The 17,896-nt window shown below is 37.6% G+C and overlaps 1 protein-coding gene across 1 annotated transcript in view; it reads left to right on the forward strand.

The window, feature by feature from the left end:
- Window positions 1-14,900, forward strand: part of LOC145765628 (rab GTPase-activating protein 1-like) — a 46,960-nt gene extending 32,060 nt beyond the window's left edge. The window contains exons 10-22 of the mRNA XM_082577460.1: window positions 5,372-5,538; window positions 5,883-6,027; window positions 6,494-6,744; window positions 7,722-7,910; window positions 8,440-8,565; window positions 8,900-9,043; window positions 9,224-9,394; window positions 10,136-10,228; window positions 10,482-10,592; window positions 11,053-11,178; window positions 11,429-11,587; window positions 11,885-12,043; window positions 12,183-14,900. Of these exons, the coding sequence (XP_082433586.1) occupies window positions 5,372-5,538; window positions 5,883-6,027; window positions 6,494-6,744; window positions 7,722-7,910; window positions 8,440-8,565; window positions 8,900-9,043; window positions 9,224-9,394; window positions 10,136-10,228; window positions 10,482-10,592; window positions 11,053-11,178; window positions 11,429-11,587; window positions 11,885-12,043; window positions 12,183-12,392 (2,051 nt within the window). The 3' untranslated portion in view covers window positions 12,393-14,900. The remainder of the gene's footprint in view (window positions 1-5,371; window positions 5,539-5,882; window positions 6,028-6,493; window positions 6,745-7,721; window positions 7,911-8,439; window positions 8,566-8,899; window positions 9,044-9,223; window positions 9,395-10,135; window positions 10,229-10,481; window positions 10,593-11,052; window positions 11,179-11,428; window positions 11,588-11,884; window positions 12,044-12,182) is intronic.
- The last annotated feature ends 2,996 nt before the right edge of the window (window positions 14,901-17,896 follow it).

Genomic DNA, 17,896 nt, shown 5'->3' on the forward strand with positions numbered 1-17,896 from the left:
CCTTTTATGCTGATATTGCAAAACACAAAGAAGATGCGCTATATAAAGACAACGATAAGAAAAAATAGCTTCAGTAATATGCCTTGGTTGAAGCAAGTAAGCAGATAACAATCGTTCGTCAACGTTGATAAAACATCTTTCAAGATGCGGCGAAAAGCTTCGAAGAAATAACGCGTTTAGCCAGTATTTATAATCACATACAGACACACAGCATTTAGACGTTGAATTACCGTTGGCCGTGCTATGCCAACGTTTAAATGGATGATGAAAAACAACGATTAATTTTCAGCCCACAAGATGACATAAATTGTTTTTTAGAGCAATAGAAGTTAAAAATAGCATTTTAAAACAACACACTACAGATATTCTGGTGCCGTTTCATGAGTCACAATCCTTGCAAGTTTCAGTTTCTCGTCTAAAAACTGACAGCAATTATTTAACTTGTTTTTCGGGAAGAATAAGGAATTGCTAAAAATGTAAATTGTTTTCGTACAAGTCGATAGATCACCAACTCCGTGGAAAGAGATATATGGATTTAAGTAAACACAAGCTTTATGTCTGTAAAAGTAACGTAATAATTCTATCAGCACGAAGACGCGATTGACGTTTCAGAGGTTTTCTTAAAACAACAAAGAATAGAGTGGCTGCTACTTGACATGTTATTCAAGTCGATTATAAAATTAACATACAGTACCGGTATTCTTGGAAAAATGAGTGATGAAAATGAAACACCCAAAAAAAAGCAAAAATTGTGGTATGGACAATCATTTAAAAAGGACTGGCTAAAAGTACCTGAATTCAAAGATTGGTTGCAAATGAAAGAAGATGCTTCAAATAAAATCAACAGTTATTGTAAATGTTGCAAAGCCATACTGAAAAATGCTAATAAATCAATGTTGTTAGCTCACAGCAAGACTGAAAAGCACAAACAAAACTACAGTGCTGCAAAGTCTCATGTGAAAATCAATACCTTTTTAACACAAAATTTAGCCACGCAGTCAGATCAAATTGCCAAAGCAGAAGCATTGCTTGCTGGTTATTTTTCTGAGCATCATGTACCATTCACTCACATTAATCATCTTGTTGATGTTTGTAGGAAAGCATTTCCTGATAGTGCGATTGCAAAAAAAAATAGATATGAAACGCACCAAGCTTTCATACACTATCCAAGATGGTTTAGCTTACCATGAAAAGTTGGCTATTGATGATATATGTCAAAATCAAAAGTTTTCCATAATCATTGATGAAAGCACTGACATTTCTGTTACTCAAGTTTTGGCTATTGTAGTACGATACTTTGACCAAAATAAAATGGATGTTGTTGATGCCCTTCTTGACATGGTTGTAGTAGAAAATGGGACTGCAGAAGGGCTGTTCCATTCTGTTGAATGTCTTTTTGGTAAAAGGAATATTCCTTTAAGTAATGTTATAGGATTTGGAAGTGATAATTGCTCCACTATGACAGGGAAGAAAAACGGTTTTCAAAAGTTGCTGAAGGATAAATTGCCATCAGTTTTTATTTGTGGTTGCATTTGCCACTCTTTTGCTCTATGTGCAAGCAATGCTGTGTCTGTGTTACCTTCATATTTGGAGTCACTATTAAAAGATTTGACATCTTACTTGCTGATAAGTTGCTGATACACTGATACAGCTCAACATAAAATCCCAAAATTAGCACAAACACGATGGTTTTCTCGAGAACAGGTCTTCAGCAGTATATTAGAGCAGTGGGAAGCGTTGGTTTTGTATTTTCAGTCTCATTGTAAGACTGACAAGGTTGATGGTGCAAAACGGATTTATGATGCACTTGTTAATCGTGGAACAAAGCATATGCTTGCTTTTTTACAATATGTTCTTAAAAAGGTAAATAGTCTCAACCTGGAATTTCAGTGTGAGCATTTTCGTTTGCACAAGTTGTATTTTATGGTTTCTACAGAATATAGAAATATTTTGAGTCTCTTCATCAGAGAAGATTACATCATGCACAGAAAATTAGGAGAAATAGATTCAAGCAATGCTGAAAATCATAAGAACATGTCCGCTGTGCACCTTGGTGGACGGACAATGGCCCTGTTGGAACAGGAACCCCTTTCTGTTGAAAGTGTTTGGAGATTTAAAACTGATTGTGTAAGATTTCTTGTGGAACTTTGTTTGCAATTTAAAAAACGGTTTCCATTCGATGAAAATAGCTTGATTGCTAAGTTGAGAATTTTAGATCCCACCAACGCATCTGGTATGCCATCTTCCATTGCTAATGTAGCAGCCCATTTTAAATCACTGGTCACAGAAAACGAGTTAAACGATCTAGACGATGAATGGAGAAATTTCAGAATGATGATAGAGCTACACTCCAAGTGTGAGAAAAACAAAATTCCTGAGTTCTGGTACGAACTCCGAAAGCTAACTGATGGTGTTGATCAGCCAAAATTTCCTTTGTTATCTAATTTTATGACAAATTTGACTGTCTTGCCCCACTCATCAGCATGTGTTGAAAGAATCTTTTTCTCAAGTTAATTATGTAAAGACAAGTACCACCAACAAACTTAAGGTTCAAACTACCACAGACAGAATTCTTGCAAAGCAGATTGTGACAAAAAACAATGGCACATGTTCATCATGGGAACCTGGAAAAGCGTTACTTCAAGATCTGAAAGATGGAAGTGCTTACAAGAGGTATGCTCGGAGACTTGAGCAAGCGAAGGATGCTGAAGAAATGATCCAACTTTATGAAAATGTGGATGACTAAAAATTGGAGTAGTACAGCTATTTGTGTTACTGAACATTTATTTATTGTGAATTTGAGTTATTCTTTTCAACGTTATGTTCTAATGAAAAAGGCTAAGCAGGGTTTATTGCTAAGAACCAAGTTAGTTGTACACCAAACTGTAAGCAGACATGATGATTCTCCTCAGCCGTAGTCTACAACTCACACAGCAAAAAGTTTAGTTCAAAAGTCAAAACTAACCTTAATAGCTAGTCTATTCAATCATACATCTAGTCAGTTTTAGAAATTTTGGTTAAACACACATTGAACCTTGCTAGCTAGACGCTTTACCATAAAGGCAATTTTGAGCCAAAATCTTTGCTGTAAGCCCATATAGGCCTACCAAGCTCTTGTTTTTGTATATAGTTACATTTCATATTAACTAGGCCTACCATATTGTATACTGTATACGTGTTATTATTTGCAGCTTTCTAAGGCTTCTGTGTAATGATTTAAAGTGGTGCTAAAAGCATATGTAGGTTTTTTTAACTGCTTTACTGCATATTTTCTGGACCTGGGTTTTTTTTGTCTCATCTGGTTTTTTTTTAGCACACAATCTAGGTTTATTGGAAATTTGTCGCTGGCATCCCTGGTAACACATGGTGTGTTAGCATGGTGTTAGTTGGTGGCGTTTCGTAGTTTAGTATTATATCAGGTTTTTCCATAGTATTTATCACAAATGGCCCAGTTTCACAGTCTGTTGTTATTGTAAGCAGTATTTTTATTTAAAAGGAACATTTTGACTAGGCACATGATATAAGATATAGGTAATCCTGTAATAAATTTCTGCAAGAAGAAATGTCGGCAATACAGTATGGATTACTTAAAATTCGGATTCATGCCATCACCACACAATCCTCAAATGCCGCTATGTTTGATATTTTATAACACATTTTCCAATGAGAGAAGCCATCTCGTCTAAGCGATCACATTACAAAGAGGCACCCAGCATCTTCTTCAAGTACTTTGGACTACTTTAAGAGGTTGAAGAAAAAGTATGAAAAACGTACTATAATTACATCAATGGGATAGAAAACCACTGCGCAGACTGATGATGGACTGATTTCTTCGTACAATATATCTTACCTAATAGCTCAGTGTGCTAAATCACATGCCGTACCATTGGAGAAACACTTATTCTTTCTGCAATTAAAGAAGTATGTCAAATTGTTCTTCATCAAAGTACAGATTTCTTGAAGGTAATACCTCTTAGCGATGACTCAGTTCGGCGACGCATTGATGAAATGGGCGCAGACATCGAAGAGCAACTCTGTGACATTCTTCAAAAGACTGAATTTGCAATACAATTGGATGAGTCTACCTTACAGGGAAATGAGGCCTTATTTATGGCCTATGTGTGTTTTATACACAATGGAGAAGCTAGAAAAGAAATGTTGTTTGCAAGAACACTTGAAACAGATACAAAGGGTGAATCAAGTTTTAATATTCTTCAAGATTTTTATGCAGAAAAGGAAATACCCATGAAAAACATCTTAGCTTGTGCTACAGATGGTGCACCCGCAATGATTGGGTGTCACGAAGGTTTTATATCGTATCTTAAGAAAGTTATACCCGTTGTCTTTGCCATTCACGGCATTATCCACCGACAACATCTTGCTGCGAAGCAACTGAGCCCCAAGTTGCACAAATGCACAAGGCTTTGCAGGTAATTATTCAGGCGATAAATAAAATCAAACCGAGCAGTTTGAATGACAGGTTGTTTCGTAAACTTTGCCATGAGAAGGAAGAAGACTTCGAACGTTTACTACTGCACACAGACAGTCATTGACAAAAGAATTCACGGATAATGATCTTCAAGTCTACACATCGTATCTGGAAAAGTTACACGGAAACTTTATGAAGCGGTTTCAAGACCTATGTAAGCTGGAAATTCCTGACTGAGTGATGAATCCGTGTGAGGCGAACCAAGAATTGGTGCATGTAGAAATTGAGGAAACAGTAATTGATCTGCAAAAGGGTACTGATGAAAAACAAGTTTAGAGCGCAAGGGCTTGCACAGATGTGGTTGCATGCAACTGATAGATATCCGGAACTATTTAAAAGAGCTCTTGTCTTTCTGGTAGCATTTCCTACCTCATACCTGGTGGAAAAGGCATTCAGCTGTGTTGTTCTGCTACATACCAACCAGTGAAACCGACTTGACATATCCAAAAGAGGTGATGTTCGAATGTTTCTCACTGGCTTTACACCGGATGTGAAGAAACTGGCACTTTCTCCTCACCAAGCCCAAGGTTCACACTGACTACCAGTATACTATTTTCATGCTCGCAAATATTTGCTTTTCATAATTAATCGTTTTTGTTGGGGAGCGGTAGAATTTCGCCAGTTTATAAAGGGGGCGTTGGGCCAAAAAATGGTTGAGAAACACTACCGTATACCATGGTAACCATACCATATACCAACATATTCTCTGGTTTAACCAAGAAGGCCTCATGTATTGCTTGGTATCTCAAAAGTTTTGATTTGAAATAAACTTGAATTCAAAGGATTGAAATACTTTATGCTTCTGTCAGACTGAAGCTTCATACTACTAACACGTTTCTTGCCGTTTACTATCATTGAAACAGCTTCATTTGGTTATGACAGGTACTCGTGTGTTTCTGAGCGTTGCTGTTGATTTGGTCGTCCAAGAAATCCAAGAGCCTGTTCGTTTCTTAATCGAAACCAAAGCGAGGATCTTCCCTCAAAACGAAAAGTTTTGGCATTTTGGAAGAAAGGTTCTCCACGAAAATTTCTTCCTCCGACTTACTGAAGTGAGCCAAATCGTTATTCTGTAAATGACGTGAAAATGTTGTCTTTTTAAAGTTAAGAAAAGAAGTAAATGTACGCTCAGGGAAAACGTTTTTATGATATGTCTTCTTTGCAGTGAAATAGGCTTCTAAGTTACTTTTGTTAATTGAAAAAAATTCACACTAATGTTCATAAAGATTAGTTTGTCAAGTTTTTAAGAATGTAGAAAGTTGTCAATGGTAGCGTTTTATTTTTGTTAGATCTGCAACAATATGTATTACAGTATTGTTCATAACTCCGCAACAATATGAATAACAATATAAGAAAAAGGGTAAAACAATCGGATATTTTGTCGTTTCGTACGCAGATCGAAGGAACACGATTGAGTAAGAAGATGTACGAGGTAGAAAGCATTGAAAGCGAATCTTCAAGAGCAAAATTATGCAACACCTCTCTTCATCATCAAGGTGCTCTCAAATCATCATGTCCAAAGGATGAAGAAGATGATGACGGTACAAAACTTGTTGATGTTACCTCAAATCTTAACACCATCAACGGCATTGTTGTTTAATGTAGTGTTTTAAAATTCAATTTCTCCCTTCTCGTGGTATAGTGTACGCACCATCTCGCAAGACATAGATAGTTTTTTGCTTTAAAAAAAAAAAGTCGGAAATAATAAATTAATTATTCACGCAACAACATTCGAAAAGATCTGCGACTGGAAAATTTTGTTTTGGTCGACTCTCAGGACCGGGTGGCATTGAGAAATGTTGTCAGACAAAGCTGACATTCGTTAGAGTTCAACCCTCGCGATAAGGGGAACAAGAGGCGTTCAGTTGTATAGATAAATTTATATATGCCATGGTTAAAATTTTGGTCATTCTAAATATCGATTCAAGTCATATTAGATTAATCCTGAATGATGTTTTATATCTGTGATGATAAAACGTATTAGTCCGTACTTTTAATGATTTTAAGATACGGACGAGCCGTTGCTCAGTGGGTCAGGGGAGGTCAACCGGGAGTGCTCTGAGCGGGTGTTGTCTGACTGGGGGGACACGCTCGCAAAATGGAGGCTGGATCTTTCCAAGCGGCCACCAGGTATCCGCTCCCTGGTCAGATCCGGTGCCGGGGTCCCTGATCCTCTGCGTGGAGAAGTTTGGCAGCTGCTCGCTGGTTGCTATAACAACGAGGACATGTTGGAGAAGTACCGAATCTTGATTACTAAGGTGATGCACATGTTTCCAACAGTGATCATGCTTTGATAATCGCTTCTATCCTATGCAAGAGTGTTAATTATTGTATTACCCTATCTATTGTATTACCCTATCTTCAAGCCACCTAACGGAGTGGAAAGTCTGTGTGTCATGGATGATGAAACCAAAGACTGGCTGCTCTCTAGTAGCCTTTCAGTGTAGTCCGGGAACATTGTGAATCTGGGATGATAAAAGGATAGACCCTCGGCCCCAGAGGCTCACACGACGACGACCCTATCTATTGTCGGCTACATGGATTTGTTTTAACGATGGAGACAATGACTGTTGTGTTTTGCTTATTGCTAAAAGAGTAAAACCTACACAGGTCTAATCTTCAGCTGTTTAATTTTGAAAAACAATAACTGATAATGATGAAGATGAAAAAAGGCACAAAATCTTTTAAAAGAGAAAAACATACTTGACTCAGTTCATCATTTTGTTGTTTCCTACAGCTCTCCGATCTTTGTCATTAAAGACATAACGCGGAGTGGATATCCTTTACCTCTTAACCTACAGTCTATTGACCATGACCATTCGACTATACTTCAAATTCAGAGATACAGCATACCACTTCAATATTGATAGTGAAAGGAAAAAAATTGCTTTCCTGAACAATCCTGCATTATATTCTCCTGTGATCTGGAAAAACCTGTTACGGCTGTTAGTCATGTTCGAGAAAAACGCAAAAAACAATTTTGTCTCTACCGTTAGCTCATGAAAACCACAAAATGTTTGCTTAAGGTACATGCTTAAAGGAAACGTTTTCACCATCTTGCGAAGATCAACAGCTATAAAAAACTGTGTGAGTTCAAAAATTAGCTTACTAGGATCTTCCAGATTATAGAAGTATTGTTCCATGAAATTAACATAAAATTGCTTTTGAGTTTTTAATTATGTCCTGTGTCTGCATTTAGGCCGTTAATTTCTTCTTCACTGTTCATTTCTTTCAGGACTCTCCTCAGGAAAACATCATCCAGCGCGACATCCACAGAACGTTCCCTGCTCACGACTTCTTCAAGGATGCTGGCGGATTGGGTCAGGACTCTCTCTACAGAATTTCAAAAGCTTATTCTGTGTACGACCAAGAGGTTGGCTACTGCCAAGGCTTGTCATTTCTAGCTGCTGCCCTATTGCTGCACGTAAGTAACCAGCAACTGAATTTGAATAAACCTTCTTTCCATTAGATAGATAACCGCAAGAATTTGAACGTACTATAAGTTTGTTTTTAATTTATAGTTTTCTTTACGGTATGTACCATGAATCTGTTTTAATGCATGGTTCAATGTACACTGTAGTGTACACTGTACAGTAAAAGCATCTTTACCAATACATATGTCGGTGTAATTCAACCGTTTTTGACCGTTGTCTATTTGTTCTATCGCACCTTTGTTAGAAACGATTTGGTTGATCTTCAGCAGCCTGTCTGTATAGTTCAGATAAACATTGATCATGCAAAGTGATGGAACAGTAGACCCTGTGTCCCTCGGTCTCATGAGCTCAAACAAAAAATAATGTTAAGAGTGGTTATTTTTGTCTCACGAAAACATAAAAACACGAAAATTGAACGTTATTTAAATATTTTTATATCATTCTGGTCCTTAGTGACTTTTGGTTGTCTGGTTAATTCTATCTAGATGCGTTGAATGTAAAATGTTGCGTTGTCTTCAGATGCCGGAAGAGCAGGCCTTCTGTGTGCTGGAGAAAGTCATGTTCCAATACAAAATGAGAGTTCTATTCAAGAATGGCTTTGAAGATTTGCATTTCAAGTTTTATCAACTGGGACGTGCCATTGAGGTGATGACTCATAAAACCATAGACCTCTCTACCAAAATTGTATGACTCATAAAGTTAAATAATCATAATGTTTTTATTGCTATTATTCCCTTTACATGTTCTATTTTCATTATTGATTTAAAAGCTACTAGTTTTCCGACTTGACAGCTGCAGCTGTCTGTAGACGTTGAATCAATGTAATAAACGACTAATTTGCTATTTGCGTTGTGTCATTCTGTGATAGATTGCATAAAGAACAAAAAGCATTTGCTGTTTGATGCTGACATTTTTACTTTTCATCTTCACCGTCTCACGACCTGACCGACCGACCTGAATCAAATATTTTTATTGTCAGGATTTGATGCCGAACCTCAGCGACCACTTTCAACAGTTGGGCGTTGAATGTCACATGTTTTCTAGCCAGTGGTTTCTCACTTTGTTCACTGCCAAATTCCCTTTGAACATGGTTTTTCAAGTGGTCGATATATTTCTCTGTGAGGTACCTGTTGCTTTCAATTTTTCAGCATCGTCTAACTTGATAGTAAGAATACAGCATTTGTTTAAAAAAGTTTTTCAATACTTTTGGACTCATGTCCTGGTTAAACAGAAAATCTATGTATAATAATAATCAGTGGCATGTTGGTGAAAATTGATTTCAAATAACATTTTTGTGACGTAGGGCGAGCTAGTTGTCTTCCAAATTGCGCTGGGCTTGCTCGAATGCTGCAGGAGGGAGCTGCTAGCTTTAGATTTCGAAGGAGTTCTCAAGTACTTTCGAGTGCAGTTGCCGAAGAAATATAGAAACGAAGACCAAGTTAAACTACTGGTCAAGACAGCACTCAACATGAAGGTGCTGAGCATTGTGTTTTGTCACCACATTGTGTTATCTGTACATTATTTTAACGTTTCCTTTGGTTAATGCAACGATAAAACTGGAAAACTGTAGCTTGTTCTTCAACGTCTGTTATTTTGGCTCCAATTCGGCGTTGACTGTTTTTGGATATTCAATAACAACTGCGTCACTGTTTGCTTGCTAACAGTCGGGAAATGTTTGCATGTCTTGAATGACGATAAACCAAGAAAACTGCGTTTTTGTGGTCCAGTTAACATGTTTTCTTGTAACACTCAAAGAACAGACTGTCCACTTCGAGTAGTGCTACTTAATTATGCTATTTGTGCTTCGAAACGATGCTAGGTGAGCGGAAGAGACACTGCATACGGAAAATAGTTTTTCTTCACTCTATGGTTACTTAGTACTTACACTTGTATTTTATTAGAAGAGTATAGACTATTTTATTGCTATTTGTTTGTGCTGGATTTTGTGGTTGTGTTGTTAAAATAAATCGCCAAATATTTTGATGTATGTTTTTAGACTTTAATTACATTTTTGATTGAAGTTTGCGAAAGAACTTCAAAATTAACAAATGTGTGCCATGAGCAACGAAAGGTTGAAGAACACTACCATAAAGCACACGTGAACTCACAATAAAGAAAATCAACCTACAAGCCCCGTCTACAAACTGTGAATGAATAATCTGGTTGCTGACAATCATCAATTCAATGTATGCATCATTGTTGCTATTTTTGCCAGGTGTCTCATAAGAAGCTCACTCGGTATGAGAAAGATTACGAGGTTGTAAAAGAGAAGATGGCGCTTGAAGAAGATCCGCTCATCAGGATCGAGGTATACACTTCCCATCAATTCAGCTAGCATAATCCGTCCTTTTACGTTCAATCAATGTAAAAACGATGGGTTTTGCTACCTGGGTAAGTAAATAAAGAGATTTTGTGGGGTTTTTTCTCAGTGTTATTGCACCCAAACGTAAGTCCAGTTTGCTGTTGCAGTTGTATCGGATGCTTTTATTTTTAAATTACCGTATTTAAAACCTAAGCTACCCGGCAGGTTTTATTGACGTTGGCTCAATGTTGTTTTACAGAAAGAAAATAAGCACTTAATGGAGTCGAACATGAGGTTGGAACTTGAGAATGACGACATAGCCCAGGAGCTTGTCACCACTCGCATAACTCTCACCACTCAACTTGAAAAGGTAACTTACCTTTTATTGGCAATTTTCGTTTTGATGTATCGATGACATTTGTTTCTTGACGCTCGTTGATATTTGTCTTCTTTGAAGGGCATTAATGACCCACACTTTAATTTACTTTCTGGAGGTATGTAAAGTAATGGTGGAAATACTGTTGGTGAAGAAAGGTGTATTTTAGCTATAGTTACTTTTTTAGTTAAAGTTGTCCAAATATAAAAAGGTAAGTCACGTCTAATTGGCAGTTTACGTTTTAATGTATCGATGACCTTTGTTTCGTATAGTTTTGCTTCTTGAAATGCACTGGTGGTCCACAGCCCACACGCTTATTTGTACTTTCAGGGGTGTATAAACTAATGATAAAGAGTTGTTAAAGAAAAATAAAATTGATGAAAAAGGTTGGATTTTTAGCCAGTTACTTCAGTTGAAGTTTCCCGAATAAAAAAAACGTTTTAACTCCACGCAGACGATGCAACACGCCGGCAGTCTCCAGCGAGACCTTCAAGCGGTCGTGGAAGATCTTCGAACGACTCGTGTCAGAGTGGCCGAACTCGGGGACGAGAACAGTCGGCTGCTGACAGAGACCAAGCAGGTTGGTGGAAAGCAGCTATGACTCGGCAGAAAGTGACGCAAAATGATGCTGAGTAACTGGTTTAACATTTTTGCTTCAAAACATAGATAGGGTGGAAGCATGGCTAACCATCGGCATGTCTAGCGCTATCACTTATATATCTGATGCCAATCGAAATGATTCTTTTTGATTGAGTGGTACGTTCCTTGCCGTCACTTCCTTTTACCTTTTTGTCTATTTACCTGTTTTTGACATCACAATTTATCTCCAGGTCAAGGAAATGTGCCGTAAGGAAATGGCCAGACAAGAGGAAGACATTTCGGCCAAATCAAGCATCATCTCTGACTACAAAACCATCTGTTCTCAGCTTAGCCAACGAATTGAAAATCTTCAGACATTGCACAAGGAAGAAATTGAATCTATAAAAAAGGTGAGAAGATATCTTACTTTCTTGGTCAGATATAGTCGTTAGATTATCCAAATTTTTATAATTGAGTTTCAATTGTCACCAAATTTTATAAATGGAATATATGTTTTATCTTGACAGCATGACACGACTGACTTCTTTAGATCTTTGTCCGAATTATCAGAGCTAGCCCATTGAAGAAGCTCGTTTTTATCTGATTGACGAAACGTCAGTATCCACAAAGAGTACAAGGCAAATATCAGAAACACAGCCACTTGATTCAATCATTAGTTTCAAGCTTTAATGTTTTAATGCATTCAGGCCCAAATACACAGTCCGGATGGTACAGAGGCTGGTGCAACAAAAACCGAACGCATTGCGCACGAAGAGAAAGAAAAACTTCAACAGCAGACTCGTGATCTTGAACTGGAGTTGGCCCAGACGAAGTTAAAACTTGTAGAATCAGAATGTAGGGTGCAGGTATGTGTCGACTTTATTTAGCACGCAGCATGTCTGAGTAGTTCTAGATGGTCAAAACATCTCATGAGATTTTGTACCTCTGTGATGTACCCCAAAAATGACTTAGCGCTTTGACTTACCACGATCTTTTCCTTTCTAGGATGTAGAACACCAACTTGCTGCAGTGAGCAAGGATCTGCAATCGTCGAAGAATACCTGGTTTCAAAAAACATTGTCTTCTCTTACCACCAGAAAGACCGACACTACCGTTTCTCCAACATCCGGGACAATACCGATAACAGCTGGATTTAACAGCGGAAAAGTCGACACGAGCATTACGTCGATTGGCAAACGTCAATCGGTCACATGATATTATTCCTCCAGGCAGTTATACAAAGTATTTTTTTTGTTTGTATTGACTCAAAGTTTGGCATTACTAAATCGATGGTGTTAAAAATCTTTCTTGTACGTAAGCGAACCGTCTCTTTCTTGCTTTTCCCAATTTCTGTCTAATGCTTAAATCACTGATCTGGCTGCCCTTTATTAACTTTTGAGTCTTTATTCCAGACATCAAATCAGTCGTTTTCCACATTGATTCAACGTCTCCAGACGTTGAATCAATGTACAAAAACGACTGATTTGTTGCCTGGGTACTTAATACTTGAAGCTTTTTTAAACCTTTCTTGCAGTTTCTTTGATATAGTTTTTAATCCTACATTGGTGTTGCACCCAGCAAGCGCTGTTCCAACAAAATCTAAAAGTTTTATACTCACTTGACCATTTGAGTTTGTATTTTTGGAGCTTCAATGCATTAGGAATCTTCTCGCACGATGGAATCTTTTCCTTATTGTAAAGTTTACTATCAGTAAAATTGGTCGCTTTTTGTTGTCCCTTTGACGTTGATGTTTTTTATGATGATGTATGTAATATTTACTATGTTTAAATGTTTTAGCGATTACAGTATTTCGTTATAGGACCATTCCGGTCAACAAACGAGTCCCTTTTTTACATTGATTTAACATCTGCAGACGTTGAGTCAATGTAAAAAAAACTCGCCTTCTGACAGAGATTGCTTGACAAAAGTGACGTTTTTTCTTAGCAGCAGATCGTGCTGAAGGAATCGATATTGGCCTGTGCTTATTTTAAATTGGACATGGGTACTTGGGTACTGGGTAGCCTACTAGATGGCCGATGCAGAATGAGTTTTTCAGATTCTGCTGAGACGAAGCTGTTTTGTGACATGAACAACTCTCGGTTTTCATGTTTCAAAAGTTGAAGTAATTACTTCGCTAATAAGATGATAAAGCAAACAAGAGAGCAACCGACAACTTGTTTGTTTGTTTTCTAGGCTGTTTGTTTGAAACATTTGTCTTTTCAATTTTATTCAACTCAAACAGCAAATCAACCATTTTTTACATTGCATGAAACCATCCGTTTGGCGATCGCCTGCCTTTGTTGTCGTTACTGTGAAGAATTTCTCGTAAAACAAGGATCAGATAATAGCTTTATATCATGATGATGCAGTGAGAAATTGTTATTGTGTTGCGACTTTAATGTGGTTAAATTGACGTTGTGATCACATTGAGTTGATGTTATATCACAAACTTAACCCACCCAGCAAAACTGCTTTTTTTACATTGATTTAACGTCTATAGTCTATACAGACGTTCAATTATTGTAAAAAAAATGTATGCTACCAGCAACGAAAATGTAAATTGGTGTTTACTGAAACAGTAAAGCTATTAGACGCTTTCTTGTCCACTGAAGCCAATCGTTAGTTTACACAATTTTTCCCTTTTTCGGCATTTTTATGAAGTTTTATTGATTTATTTTTTTTTGCAGTGAAGCATTTTTAACTTTACAAAAAATGAAAGCAATACTTCTATTTAAATTTAACTTTCAATCTGCACTCGTTTCATAATCAAACTTATGTTTTCAAAGAGATGCTAAATATCGCATGAAGGTGATAAGCACGATCGTTTGTAAGTCTGTGTTGTATTCTGCACTGATACTAAACGGCGAGAACGGACTGGAAGCGTTCATGTAGCCTACAGTTTACGTACCCACATACATTGTGTCAACTACCGTTTAGGAGGTGTCATTGAGAGTTATGGATTGTTTTACCGAAAAAAAAAGATTTTGAGCAAATGATCGAAAAGATTTAAAATATGGTGCAAATACAACTATGTTACCGTCAACGCTTTTCTGCTGATTTTATTATTATTAGACTTTTTTGTTGACTCAGAAGCAATTTTTACTTACCTTGGCTCTTTTAAGGCATTTAATTTTGTGTGAAGATTAAAGTTGAGTCCACGCGAAACAAAAGAAAAAAATCTATTGACTTGTAGTCTGCTTCATCGTGACGTTTCGCCAACTGGGCTCAAGTGAATTTGTCAACACAACAACCGGAGTTGAGAAAGATGATTCAAACAAAAGGATGACTATTGTTAGAAATAGCTTGCAAATCATCGAATTTTTTTTTTTTACATTCATACTTACTTTTTTGTTTCAGCTTTTGTTTTGCAATATCGTTCACTTCAAGTCCTTTTAGCAGATCCATTGTGTTGCAACCGCATAAAAATACGTTCATAGATGGAAAATAAACTATTTGCAAGAATCCTACTCTGCCAATGCAAATGTTAAACTGTGGACTCTTTCGTTACTTGCAAAACGTTTTAATCAAACTCCCAATAAATGTTAATATAGTCCTGAACATTATTTCGAAGTCGAGTGTCACGTAAAAAGCCTATTTGGCCATATTTTGTGAACTGCTCATATTTTCTCAGTTGTCGTCTCGGTAATCATTTCTTGTAACTGTTGTTTTTTGTCGTCAGTACTTGCAAGCGCCATGAAGCTGCAAGATTAATAAAGTCGTTGAACTGAACTTCGTATCTAGTGTTGCCAGAGTTGCAAACTTTGAAGGGAGGATGATGGTACCCACTCGTGAGGAGAGTTGACTGGTGCTGGTCGAAATGAAAATGTTGCGAAACATTTCTTTTTGCCTTCTTCCGAAACGAGAGAAACATTATTCTTAAAACGCAAAAATCACCGAAAATTCAAATTTCAAAATAAACTTTCATCATGTTTTTCATATGTAACAATACAAGAGAATGTAGCCTATGCCTTCCCTGTGCTCCTTTTATCTTTTGGTGTTTGTCAACCATTGACCGGTGGAAATTCGTTTTCCACCTCAAAAATGACAAACAGAAAATCCCCTCCCTGGTGTCATCACTCTGCAATGTTAGTTTGCCTCAACTAGCCTACTTTCCAACATTTTCAAGTTTAAGAACGACGATGGCAAACATGGACCTGATTTGTAAACTGTGCCAGAAACTTTCACTGCATGTAAGTATTAGTGGCGAACCACAGATAAGTATTAGAGGCGAACCACAGATAACGGCGTACTGTGTCTAGGTTTTTCTTGAGGGGAAGGTTACATAATTGATATCGGTAACCGATTTTAACATAGCCACTAGGCTTGCAATAATGATGTACTTTTTCGAACATTAAGTGTTACTTCCTCAGCGAATAATACCTTACTAAAAACGCACCACAGCAGAAAGATGTTACATCAATAGGCTAGTACGTCAAAACAATGTGATATGTTCAACAGCAACAATCACAGTTTGAAACTTTATAGCTCGCAGTAAGTTAGTAGGCTTATGTCATTTTGTCTGGAATATTATGTCGACATCAGCTACTTTGACCCGCTATCTAACTAATAAAGCAACCATTTTTACTTCTCTTGGACACTCGGTTCGACGCCCATCGAAGTCAATTTTTTTCTTTACAATAATTTTTGCGGTGCACAAAAGCTTTTCAAAAAGAGTAAGGTTTAATTCGGAAAATCTTACTTTTAGACTAGTGACCAGAGTCAATTTCTTTTCTCAACTTTTTTAAACTTGACTAGACTACGTGTGTCTCCAGGCTACGTATTTTTTCATGTTCAATGTTTAGATTAGGACCTGAAGGGCGAAAATCGGCTGCTGTGAGGGCGAAAATCGGTAAAAGCAGTTACGCTCGCCGCGCGGTTAGGCCAGTAGCCTAATGGCTACACTTACAGAAATATGCAAATGAGGCAAAAGTTCGGGGAGAAAAAAAATTTCGCGTCCCGGTCCCGAACAAGCCAAAATCCCGCCGACTTCACGACTCCGCTTTTCAGTTCTGCTGTTTGCCATCTCCTAACTAAAATGCAATGACAATTTTTCCTATTAAACCACATTCCATAGGCTAAGCACTTTGCTCTAGTACAAAATACAAATTCTATGATATGAAAATTTTACTTTTTTGCCTCAAAAATCGTTTTATTGTCTCAAATCTTGCACAGACTTCTGTCTTGTTCGAAAACTCGTAGACAACATCTTCCCTAGTATTTCATTTCCACGTGAACAGCGGGTGCAGGTGCAGCAAACAATATGTTTGAGATAAGCTAAGAATGCGTAGGTTACTCATTTATCCAGCCTGTTCGTTTAGCATGACCAATGGATTCAGATGGAGCTCTTTTAAGAAAGTTATCCCTATCGTCACGGAAAAATAAATAAAGGTGGCAGAACATTGCCAAATACAGAAATAATATACACAACCGTCACCATTTCTCTTCGCTCAGCTGATGTGATCGAGTCGACCTTTTTTTCTTTATTTTATTGTAGGCTAACAACATTAGATGGAACTTGAACAGTTGTAGCCTACAACCAGTTTCGTCTAAGTTATAGATATCCTTGGCTTCCAAATGATAGGCCTACTTATCAAAAACTTTTGATAAGTTGTCATAAAATTGGTCAACAACAAGTTTGTTGAAATCTGTAACTCTAGCCGTACATATTGAATCAGGGCTGCGTACCTGCTGGTAGCCTATTGTTAAGTTGTGTCTCGATTTAAACCCCAGCCACCTTTCTTTGCCTGCTTTTTATCTCTTTGCCAGTTATCAGGGGTTTTTAGTAGCCTATATTAGAATTTGCAATTTCAAATGCGAAGTTGCAACACTTTTCGAATGATAATCCGCAAAACTGATTTGCAAGACTTTTGATGTGTTCTGCCAGCTCTGCTTCCATCTGTAGGGAAAATAGGCTACCATATGTTTTCTTGACACAGATGCATAGCCAAAGAAATCCGTGTCTTGGTTGACACGTTTGTTTTTGTCTAGGTTATATACCGCACCTTTTAAAAGTCGTCCTGTCGCAGTTGAACTCTTTAGCTGCAGAAGCACGAATGCTACTCCCACTCTGAACAGCAACAGCAGCACGTTCTAAAATATTCAATGGAGTCATCTTTCTACGATTGGTTTCACTTTTGTGCACTCTCGGCAAGGTTTCTTGCATATAATCAGGGCCGTAGCAACAAAGAACGTGGCCTCCTCCGAACATAAGTCTGTACCGACTGCTGTCTTATATTTGTCACCAGCCGGTATTCTGCGGTGCAGTCCAACGTTCTCATAATTCTGTACTGTTTAGCCTACTTTCAAGTTCTAATATTTTTAGCATTGCGTCTGGCAGCACTCGCCAAGGGTGACTGATTTCGCCTATAAAACAGACTGGTGTGGTAGCCCAAACTTCTTTCTTTTCAATCAACACACTTCTGATGGAATGACGTGACGTTTCTGAATCCGCCTTGATCGCTTTAACACGTGGCGTAATACAAGATGTAGGCTACTTCCTGATCTCAACAATCTAGTGTCGTTGTCACTTGTCAGCCACCTTTAGTCAGAAGCATTCAACCAGCCACCCCAGTAATGTTACAATGGTGCCTCCGAGTAAATTTTCTGAACTCACGACCTGCAATAACGACATCAACCTGGTAATGTAGCACGTGTTTGCAAATTTTTCTTAACTTTTTGTAATTATCTAGCACTGGAGCCTACATTCACTATTTTCAACC

The sequence above is a fragment of the Aplidium turbinatum genome, chromosome 2, assembly GCF_918807975.1.
Source record: "Aplidium turbinatum chromosome 2, kaAplTurb1.1, whole genome shotgun sequence".
NCBI classification, from domain to species: Eukaryota; Metazoa; Chordata; class Ascidiacea; order Aplousobranchia; family Polyclinidae; genus Aplidium; species Aplidium turbinatum.